Source organism: Thalia democratica, chromosome 5 (assembly GCF_965202585.1).
Source record: "Thalia democratica chromosome 5, ktThaDemo2.hap1.1, whole genome shotgun sequence".
NCBI classification, from domain to species: Eukaryota; Metazoa; Chordata; class Thaliacea; order Salpida; family Salpidae; genus Thalia; species Thalia democratica.
This window is the reverse complement of record NC_139169.1, coordinates 49,101,036-49,113,016: the sequence shown is the minus strand read 5'-3', so window position 1 is coordinate 49,113,016 and position 11,981 is coordinate 49,101,036. Positions and strand designations below refer to the sequence as shown.

The 11,981-nt window shown below is 24.0% G+C and overlaps 1 protein-coding gene across 1 annotated transcript; it reads left to right on the top strand.

Annotated features, from left to right (window-relative positions):
* The first annotated feature begins 2,715 nt into the window (after positions 1-2,715).
* On the top strand, positions 2,716-4,380 carry LOC145836153 (uncharacterized). Its single transcript, XM_082943964.1, has 3 exons — positions 2,716-2,875; positions 3,025-3,311; positions 3,585-4,380. The coding sequence occupies exons 1-3, from the start codon at positions 2,744-2,746 to the stop codon at positions 3,910-3,912; spliced, it is 747 nt and encodes a 248-aa protein (XP_082800090.1). The 5' UTR covers positions 2,716-2,743; the 3' UTR covers positions 3,913-4,380.
* The last annotated feature ends 7,601 nt before the right edge of the window (positions 4,381-11,981 follow it).

Here is an 11,981-nt window from a genome sequence, read left to right as displayed (position 1 = left end):
TTTTAGAACAAGATAATCATCTTTTCAGTTGAAAGTTAAACACATTTTAAGTTTTACATTTAAGTAATAGCGATATACTTAGTTGCGGAATAAAGCTACCGTTTTAACCAGATGTACAAAAGTAGCGTAAAGTTTTACATTAAATTGTTTATGAATTAAGTACGATTTGTTAAAAAGTCATGATTTTGCAACACTAATATAAAAAGATATCAATTTATAGTTTACAAACTTGTTTGAACTTTTACTATTAACTTGTTCAATTTATAACGGATTCATAAAGTATATGTATAAATCTTATTAGGATAAACGTGGTGGTGCTACAATCATATCTTAATGTTTATGTAGAATTAAATATAATAAAATTGTCACTAAAAATTAAATACTGAAAAACTTTAAATATAATACAAAAGAAAGAAATTTCAAAGTGGATGCTTACACTACCAAAAAGAGTTTGTGAAAAATTTTAATATCAATAACTAACAACTAAATTTTAAGTACAATTAGAATATATACATATATTAACACTTTTAGCTATTTTTTAAGTACTTATTAGAAAAGTGGTAAAATGCATATTTGTAAAGAACAAATACATAATTTAAAAGTCAAACGTCAAAGTTTTTACTGCTTTTAAAAATATGCAAAAAGATCAAAACTTCAGGAAAAAATCTGAAGTAATTTCAATAAGTTGTGTATAAGTATATTAATATGATATGTTTAAGATTTTTACTGGAGATTAAAAACAAATAAACACATTATTTTTTTGATTATTTCATAATACTATATAGATTTAATTGAAAAACAAAAATTTAGATTTATTCGTTTATAATTTAAACTATCAAACCAATACAGTTTTTGTATAAAACTTAAAGTATGCATTTTATAAAAAAAAACCTTGTTTTATTTTTGAAATCTTTGTTTTTTTAATCGCGTTTGTACTTTTAAAAATTAAAAATATTTTTTTCATTTTATTAACTGTTAAACCATGTAAATTTAGTAGTAGAAATAATTTATGTACATAATTTTATGGCACATAATTAATAGTACAAACTAGTTGTTTAAATCAGATGAACTTATTGAAAAAGAGTATAATATTTTGAAAAATTATTTTCAAAAGCTTTCTTTTAAAAACAATGGTAATTTTTTGTTAAATAATACTGTTTTGGTACACAATCAAGTTCTGAGTTATACTTACTTGCATAAGCCAGATGTTTCTTATGATTTCTGTTCTTACATTTAAATGAAATTTTGAAAAAGAACTAAAATATTTTAAAACTTTACGTAAACATTTTAAACTTATATTGCAAATATTTATAAGGTTATTAATGTGAGAAAAATAGAGAAATTAGTACGCTGTTAAAAAAAACGTTGAACTTTTTATTTTTTATTTTTAGTATATTCTTATTTTGTATCTATTTTTTGTTTTCAATGCAAATCAAAAAAAAAATATTTTTTAAAGACTATCAGATTAAGAGCAAGTACAAATTTTCGAGAAAATATTGTTTGACTGCTGCAACACTTTAGACTTTGTTTACAATAAGTTTAGAACATACAAACTTTTCTGTTTATACTTTTAGTTACCTGAATTTTATCCACAAAATTTCGATTAAACTAGTTTTTACATAATATAAATTAAACTCAAGTTTACAGTAAAAAATTACCAGCTAAATTATAAAAACAACTTAAATTTTTTTTTGTGGTTCAGTAATGAACAAAATAAGTAAATCCTTGAAAATATCTAAATTTTATCTTTTAGTTATATAAACATACTTATGAAATCAACATAAATGAAAAGTTATAATATGTTAAAAAATAAGACTACCATAAAATTAAAAAATCATAAGTTTCTAAAAACATTTTAAAATCAAAGATTTTAAAAGTATTTTTGGACTTGCATAAGGAATTTTAAGTAAAACTTAAAGGATTATAGGAGAATATATTTAAATAACAAACTAAATTTATTGCAATAAGTTTGTATTTTTTAAGTTTTGATAAATAAAGTTAAAAGTATAAGTATAATAAACAGTTAAAATTATTTTAAAACTATGTCTAGTTATAAAAAGTTAGCAGCAAAGTAAAAATAAATTTACATTTCCTACAAGTTTTGCAGGAAACAAAATTACAATCTTTCGCTCGTGCGATAAGGCGCTTTGCCTTTCACCCTAAAATATTTTCGCTTCCACGGTCCCCCCCAATCTCGTCTGGTGCACGCGTGGGAAAGCGATCGACGCGAGTTTCGCACCGAAATCCGCCGTGACGTGTGCCTACCACTTGTGCGGGACCCGCTACTCCCCACACACCCCTCCAATGCAACCGGAGCCGCTACTCCCACAGCAAGGCGCACTTTTCAGCTCGCGACTAGCTCATTTTTCTTTCTTTCTTTTGAAACCCGAGAATTGTGGTCTACCCACAAAAAAACTTCCCACGGTCGTTACAGCGAGTGAAAAAATCTCTCTCGTTTCAGTTCTCTTGTTTTTTAAATGATATAAGGTTGTAAACGTAGAACATATATAAATTTGTTTTACGTTTCAACCAGATATTTTTATTTAAACTAAGTTAAAACTCGTATTGGTATACTTTAAGTTTTTACTCAGCATTTACAAATTCATTACACTAAACTTATTTATTTATATCTATAATTTTATAAAGTTGTTGCAATTAGTGTAAAAACTTTTGCTATTTAATAAACATCTTAATAGAAATAAAAATACAGGTTATTTAAAGTAAAAACTAAACTGAAACTAATATGAAGACTCCTAATTCACTAAAAAATGATAGAAGAGCTTCCAAGCCATTAATGGAAAAGCGAAGACGCGAAAGAATTAACAAAAGTTTAAACGAACTCAAAACTATTTTACTTGCAGCTATGAGAAAAGACGTAAGTTTTTTTTATTTAATTTTTTGTTTAAACGATTATTCGAAAGATAATATGTAATAATCTGTAATTTTCTAATAGCTAAATATCTAAATTTTTAAACATAATAAAATGCTAAATTTGAACTCTTAAAACTTTTTTTTTGATTACAGCAAAGCACGTGCCACTCTAAACTAGAAAAAGCAGATATTTTGGAAATGACAGTTCGATTTATGAAGTCAATCCAGCATAGGTGGACAATGGACCCTCACTTAATTGGAGTTGACACTAGCGGTACTGCCCACTTTGGAAACTCTCCAAACTTTCAAAGATTTCCAAACCAGCCGGCTCCACAGCAACAGCCAAGCCAGTCTTCGCCAATTAATCCACGTTACTTGGAACAACAATCAAGAGTAATGAACCAGCAAAATATTTCACAAAATGAAATAAATTCTTTAAGGTTAGTAAGTTACATTTCAAAGACTTTTTTATTTGTTTTGTTTTGCAGCTAAGTATTTAAAGTAATAAAAAAATAAAAGCAATATAAATAACGTTAAAATTTTGTAAAAAATGTTTTATCTGAACAAACATTTTATATTATAAAACAAAATAAAAACTTTTTTGAATAACATGACAGAACTACAGCATACGATAAAATTCAAACATATAACCTAATTTTGAGTACCGTTTTCTGTAAAAATACTGTTATAATAATTTTAGTTATCTTTTTCAGAATGGTTAGTCATCTTGGCAAAAAACCTGATGCAAACCAGCAACAACCAAATATTCAAGCTCATCTTCAAATCATGCAGCATCAGCACATGATGGCGATGGCTAGTCAACTAGCAGCACAGCAGCACCTTCAACAACTACAACTAAGATCGAGATCTTCCTCCTCAGCTTGTTCTTCATCAAGCTTTTGTTCTATTCCTCCTGTAACTACTTCTCCTATCACATCACCTTCTTCTCCTATCATCGATGTTCAGTCAAATGGAGAGGAAGCAAACTATTCTTCAATAAGCGATTCAGAAGAATCGGAAGGAGTTTGGAGACCATGGTGAAAAGAAAGTCTAGTTAGTGGGAAGCTAAAGATAAAAGATGAGCTATGGACATAGTTGAGAGAAGGTTTCGTACAAATTTTAGTTTAAGAGAAAAGATAAGCTTATAGGTGTGTAAAGTTGTTAATTCTTTTTTTGAGCAAAATTTCGACAGTTTAAAAGTTGTAGTACTTTCAAACTGGTGCATTCAACTAAGCTTTTACTAATAAAAAAGCAATTGTTTTTTCAACTCAATTTAAAACTGTTTTTGATATACTTATAGACATTGTGTTAAATGAGAAATGTTGATTTTTATTAAAAAAACGTTTTATATGTGCCTTTTACACGTTTTTTTAACGTTCCTTATGTTGCTTTAATGGTTTTGTTATGAAAAAAGCGCTTATAAAGTTTTCAAATATATGTAACTATTAAACCAATCAACTGTTTACTTTACGATTGCCTTTTTATCTTGACTACAATGCTTTCAATATCGAACAAAAAATAAATATAGAAGTTGTTATTTAGTCATTAAAATTTAAAAAGTTAACCTTTAACTTAAAAATAAACTGTAAGTAATATAAAAATGTAAACTACAAAGTGTATATACTAGTGCTATATGAAAAATATTCTGGATGTTTGTTTGACTTACTTAAAATAGTTATTATATTAGGTTTAAGTATTTTTTGAGCATAAAAAAAAAACTGTTTATGGATACCTAAAGTAAATATAACTAAAATCTAAAACTATAAATTACAATATTAATGCTAGTTATTAAATTTTAAAAGTTTGTACTCAGGTATTTTTTGAAAAAAACTAAAATTTACATAATTTCTTTTAGATCTATAAAAAAAATAAAACGATACGCAATATTCAAAAGATAACTTAAACTTTTTTTTATAAACAAAAGCAGAACAGAATAAAACAATAGGAAAAAAATGCAATTTTTTAGTTAAAATTACAAATTAAACTAGTTGAAAATTGAGTAAAAAAAAACTTTTTTAACAAAAAAAAAATAAAAAATATGTTTAACAAAATTAAAAAGTACTAAAGTTTAAAAGAAAATGCAATTACGATATATTTTTTAAAATAGTTTTACAATTTAATGCCTCAATATATACGAAAAATGTTTTACTAAAGACTAAACAAAAAAAAATATTAGTCAACATCAATTGAAAAGTAGTAAATTATAAAATCAAAAAATAAGTACAAAAAAAAACATTAATATTAAGGCTGATTTAAATACAACTCCTAATAAAAATGTAACAAGAATTAGTTTTAACATTTAAAAGCCTTTACATCCTTTTTTTTTGGGAAACATCTTATAATTATGTAGACGCTGTTTTTAAAATAGTTATGAAATGTAAAGTTGTCTATTAGTAACACATTGTATTATTCATATAATTTTTAAAATGTAAGTTTAAGTAAAGCTGTTCTTCATGAAAAGTTAGTAATAAAAAAGTAAAAAACGTACTGTTTTGATTAGAAGTTAGTTAATGCTTCAATACACAAAAGCCACAATACACAAAAGTTAACTGTCAAATATAGTTTACTTATTATTCTTTAAAACAAACAATTAAACTTCAAACCAGTTTTGGTTTATTAGTTTTTCTAAAAAAAATATTAACTCACCAGTTCAAGTTTATGTTTCATTGATATAACAAAAGTCTTAGACCTCTACTACCAAAAAAAAAGTTTTAAGTGAAAACATTAGGGAATAAAAAAGGTCATACAAAACTAATTAAAATTTATTATAGTTTTGATTAAATATTCCAGTTTCAATTGATCTAAACTTGTTAAAATTAACTTTAAAGTAAGTATATGTTTCTTTAATATTTACTTTAAATAATGTTTTCAGTATAATCAAACTTCTACTTTTTTGAATACTGACTAAAATACCGATTTGTTTATCATTAAAAAAACTGTTTCAGAACCTTATATTTTTTAACAAGTAAATTTTTAGTTTTCCCAAAACGTATAATTCTAAAAAACTTTAAAACAACATTTATTTGTAAAGATATATCTTGATATCAAACAATTATGACTTTAAAACTTACAATTTTAATATATATAAATGTACAAAAGATTAAAAATAAAGTTATTTTATAATAGAAAAAGCAATCTTAAAGTTTTCAGTAGTTTTTTAAACTTATTTAAAAGGAAATATCGCAACGAGCTAGTCAAATTTCATAATTTAAGATTATTTTTTAAACTTCAAACCCGCTTCTCAGCTGCATTTTGACGTCACATTTTGTTCTAAGCGTGAGAAAGCGGTGTTGCCCGCTTTCACATGGCACAAGCGATTATGACGTCACTTCGTTCAAATAAGCCTGCTACTCGCTTGGAGGGGAGTTGGCTTGCTTCGATTGTTTGTTTTGTTTTTAAACTTTTTTAATCTGAAAACAAAACTCGTACATTTCACCTTGCGTGGTTTTGTTGTTTTATCTTTAAAAATTAATTTAAAAAAAAAATACTAATTAATTTATTTACCAAAACTTTAATAGCAGTAACACTTTTTTTAGTATTTTTTCATTTTGTTCAAAAAAATCAAACGGTTAATAGTTAAGTGCAATGCATAAAAAAAAAATTTAATTTGTGTGTATTTTCAATAATCTGCGCAAGGTTAAATTCTTATATTCAATGAGTTACTTTTCTTTAAATTATTTACTATAAGTTTTTGACACTTATAAATATTAAATTCATATTAAAGCTAGTTAAGACTTTACACAAACGATAATGTTAACTTTAAACAACATAAACAATTTTAATATAGTTGTTTTTACTACAAGCTGATTTTTTTTAAATGTTGTACAATTAAATTTACTATATCTTATTGTCTAAGTTTTGAATAGTTACCTATACAAATCAGCTTATTCAATTAGAATTATTTAAAGAAAAGTAATACAAATACTATTGTAATTACATATTTTAGATAAGCAATATAATATTTACTTTGCAAATCATTTTTAAGAATCTGTCAACAGTTTCCAACATGCATAAGTTTGATTAAAAAAACAAAGACGCTAACAAATTCACTTTTAATAACAAAATTATTAACAAGTTTAGAAAATATGCATTCCTAAAAAACTTTTATTATGACATGAAACTGATAACTCTTTGTTCTAAATGCTATCAGTTAAATCAGTTGAAAAAAACGTTTTTGTTGGAATACTTTAAACTCGATACATTTTTAACCTATAGAAATAACAACTTGTATCATTTTGTTTTAATTTAAAAAATCAAAAATTAAGTTTTTTTTTATTAAATTGCAGTGGTTTTATAAATCTTACGATTAAAACAAAACATAACATATAAAATGTCTAATTAAGCCATACATTTAATAAATTAACACTTTTTTGTTTTGTAAAAAAGTTTTAGAATAAACCATTTTAATATAAAAAATACATTAAACAAAACCAGATTAATCTGTAAAACATTATTTGATAAACAAAATATAGTTGAGTATTTTAAAATGTAAATAACTTCTTAAAAGCATAAACGAAAATGACAAATACAAGAAAAGCACATTCTAAATTATTAGTTTTATAGGCAAAGTTCCTAAGTTGTGCAAAAGTATTAGCTATAATACAAAGAAAAAACATACGAAAGTAAATCTATATCTAATTTTATTTTATCCGGTTTCTGTATATACGTTGTATTAAAGAACTTAAATTTTTGTATTTAAATGAATATTAAACAAGTATAAACTTGTTGATCTTATGTTGCTCACCTTACACTTACAGTAAGGATGAATTTACTGGGAACGGGTCTAAATTGCACGAAGACAAAATTGCACGAGGGGACTAAAGTGCACGATAACAAAACTGAACGAGGGCACAAAATTGCACGAAGACGATTTTACACCAAGGGTCAGTTTTGCACGAGTTACATTTTTGCACAAGAGTAAAAAAATACAGAAAAAAAAGAACGTAAAAAAAAACAATTTAAAAAATAAAAACAAAAAAAGCTACTGACTGAGGGTAAGGGTTAGGGGTAATAGTGATAATAAAAATAAGAAGTTAAAATAACTAATAAAAGTTATTTTAAAAAAATGAAATAAAATATTAAAAAAAAAAGCTACCGACCGAGAATAAGGGTTAGGGGTAACAGTGATAGTAAGAAAAAAAATTCAATTTAACTCAATAAAAAAACAAAAAATTAAAAATTAATTCGTGCAAAATTGTCTGCTCGTGTGAAAGTATCTTAGTGCAATTTTGACAGCTACTCGAATTTACTAGTCTAAATATTAAAAGAATTAAAAATTTCGAATAAATAAAAACGCAAACAAAAACATAAAAAAAAGCTATGCTTTGTTTCATTAAATGAAATTACATTTACCTTTAGAAGTCAAATTATTATTATTATTATTATTATTATTATTATTATTATTTTTTTTATTATTATTATTATTATTATTATTATTATTATTATTATTATTATTATTATTATTATTATTATTATTATTATTATTATTATTATTATTATTATTATTATTATTATTATTATTATCATTGTTCTTGTAATGACTTATAACTTAAACAAAACCAAAGTAAAACAGCTAATAAAGACTATATTATTTACAAACTGGTTTGCTATTATTAATATTTGAATAAAAAGATAGTTAGTTTGCACTTTTATTAACATTCAAACAGTTTTACTTAAAAAGTGACTAAGTAGTTTCATCTTAGAAATAATTTAACAATTTAAAATACTTTTTGCCACTCAATAAAGTTTAGTTTAAAAATACTAAACATCTTCAATAATATTGATTTTTTTAATGATATTTTATTTAAAGTATTAATGGCTTGAATAAAGAAATTCGTTTGTTTGATAACAATTTGTTTTCTTGAAAATTTGAAAATTGTGAGCTTATTAATTACCACTGGTTCATTTATTTTCAAAAAATATGTTCAAAAATAATTGAATAACGTTCTGTACCGTTTGAAAACTTTATAAAAGTAGCTAACTTAGATAATTTATTAATTTGATTAGCGTTTGTTTTTTATATAGACCAAAGTTTTTAAAAGTGTACTTATATTTTACTTTACACAAATCTTATCGAATAATAAAAACATTTTTTAGAGGGTAATTTATTAAATACTTTTTGAAAACTTTTGTTTTAGTTATATTAAGTCTTTTTGTATTGTTTTATACACAAAAACATTGTAAACACAATTAATAGTTTTCTTTTGATGAACAGTAGCTTAAAGTATGCAAAGAACATATTTTAATTGATAAATTTAATTTGCACCAAGTAATTAAATCCTTAAAAGCTTAAGGACTAATTGTATGCCTAAAATCTAAGTTATTTTTTTTTCCTTTTTAGTGTTGTAATGTTTCTAAAATATTTTTAAATTAAAAAAAAGGACGTAATAAGATTTTTGGCTAAATTGTTTTTGTTTTAATACAGTTTCTAGTCAGCGTAGTAGAGGAAACATAAGCCTATTTGCTTTAAAAAGTAGTACTTTCGGTTTTACTTATTTGTTTAGTCTAACAATTTCTTAAAACAACTCTTTACTTATGTATAAAATATGGATATACTTATGCGTACAACTACTGTAGTAGTTGGAAAAATGCATATAAATAAAGCAATTTACTTTTTCCTTTACTAATATTATAATCAGGTAGTAAAATCTGCATATTTTAAAACGTATCCGATATTCTTTTATAAATATTTTCTTGCACAAAATAAAAACACAAGCTACTTAACATCTCAATATTTGTTTTACATGTCTTCTCGTATAATAGATAAAAAGAATTTTACAACTTACGATTTTAAGTTTTATTATTTATTAATTTAGTATTGACAAATTTTCTATTTAACTTTTTAATACAATTTATGTTATCAGTCATAGTTTTATAAATAAGAAACTCTATTTTACACAGTTTGTGTGAAATCTTAGTATTCTAAAATTAACAAAACTTGATTTTAAATTACTATGAACTACTTACTGCTTACTTTAAAGACATACTTCTTATTTTTTTTTTTTACAGTTTTGTAAAAAGCGTTTTAACTAAATCAAGCTCTTAAAAAATATTTCAAAATTTCGTTCAAAAACAATTTAAAGACTAGCCTACTTTTTTGATCCATAACTCGAAATTCAAACACTATATATGAAGCTTTATATAAAGCTATCGATTTGATTAAGAAAAATTATTTTAAATATCTTAAGGTTTAGATTATGACTTTTTAAAGGATAGCTATTAGTAAGATGGCGGTGAGTAAGTACTAAACAAAACACGTCCCTTGTAATATAATTTATGCTAAAAAACATTAATTTTATAGTAGCTAGATTTTCAACCCTAAACTGAACAGTAAATAATAACAAAAAAAATCTATTTTGCATTCTATTAACACTTTCAGTCTAAAGAATCTAGTACTTTTTTAAGTGAAACATGTAAAAGTTTTTGATAATATTAGACTTATAATTTAGTCTTTTATTTAGTTTATTCTTTTTTTCTTCTGTAAAACCGATTTCATACATTTTTAAATAGCAATAAATAGACTTTATATTTTCAAAAGCAATACTCTTAACAGGAAACCTAGTTTTAATTAAAAAAATGTATTGCATTATAACTTAGTTTAAAAGCAGTTATAATATACAATAAACTGTTAACCATTAGTCAAATGAAAAATGTTTGAAATGTAAAAATAACTTAATATATATTTTATCCATAGCAAGCACGTAGATTCGTACGTTTCTGTAAATCTGCAGAAAACTTTTTTTTTTGCGAATTAAGGCGCTTTTGTTACAATTATTTAGATTGTAAATACTCTGTTTTATAGATTTAGCATGCATTTATACTTTCTTTAGCACTAATAAGAGATAATTTAAACTTATGTATAATTTTGTTATATTCTTAGCATTTTTGTTTAGTTAGATGTTAACAATAAGATTTATCTAAAATTTTTGATATAAAATTTATAGACTTTATAGATTTTCTAAAATTAAAAAGAATTCTACCTATAAATTTCTACCAAAGTCATAAAACTTTATGTAATGTAAAGAGTCAAAAAAATAGAACACAAGAAGCTCATTCTTAACTATGAAGTTATACACATAGTTTCGATATAACCAGTTACCAGTCGTTAAAAAAAAGTTGGAGTTTACTGGACTCTAAAAAACTTTTTTTTTAATAATTAGGTTCGAAAATGTTGATCGTTTACATTTAAATTTAAGACATAGATTCGAATCATACCAAATGTTTTGAAACTTAAAAAAAAGTTTTTGGCGTCTACTGGGTCCCATGAAAGTTAGGGTACAAGACGTTGATTATTAACTATGGAAATTAAAACACAGTTTTGGATCGTATTAGACGTTTTAAAAATGAATAATAAACGTTTTGGGGTCTACTTAAAACCATAAGTGTTTACAAAACACAGGGTACAAAACTATTGTCAACTATGAAGTTTCACATTTAGTTCCAAATTGTACGAAACGTTTTGTAAATTAAAAAGTTTATGCGGAGAAGTTATTTCATTTAAATTATTACTTTACATTTTTTACATAAAAGTTAAATATGAGAAACTTTTGCTTTAGTTTATAGTTATATATTTTATGTTGTTGAAATAAGTAGTATATATCATTTTAAGAATTCAAAACTTCGTTTTTGTGGTCATGCTTTTAAAATATGGTTTTTTGTGGGACTTTTAATAAATTAGTTGTAAAAAAAAATTCAAACCTTTATTAGAGGTTTTTGTTCTTTAATGTAACCAAAATAGCTAGAAATAAAGCATTTAAGACAATATCTACTTTTCATTTTTTTTACTATACAGTTTTTAAAAAAAGTAAAATAATTGTACTTTTTAAAAAGTAGTCAAGCTGAAAACATCCATATGTTTTTTAATGTTATAAGTTGATTAACATTAATAAACGTTTTGAACTTTACTTTTGCATACTTGTTTTCGTTACAATCACATCCTAAAAATTTAACATTTTCATCTGGCAAAAGCAAAAATTTATAGAAAATATTTTAAGAAACGTTGAGAACTTTATGAAAAGTAGATTTATTTTGCCTAACTAAATTGTTTTCAAAATAAATTTATGTTTTTTTGCACTCATCTAAAGTAAAAATATTAAGAACTGTACATAAAA

Coding starts and splice junctions, on each gene's coding strand:
- LOC145836153 (XM_082943964.1), top strand. CDS start 2,744: ATGAAGACTCCTAATTCACTAAAAAATGATAGAAGAGCTTCCAAGCCA. Junction 2,876..3,024: donor TTGCAGCTATGAGAAAAGAC/GTAAGTTTTTTT, acceptor TTTTGATTACAG/CAAAGCACGTGCCACTCTAA. Junction 3,312..3,584: donor AATGAAATAAATTCTTTAAG/GTTAGTAAGTTA, acceptor TATCTTTTTCAG/AATGGTTAGTCATCTTGGCA.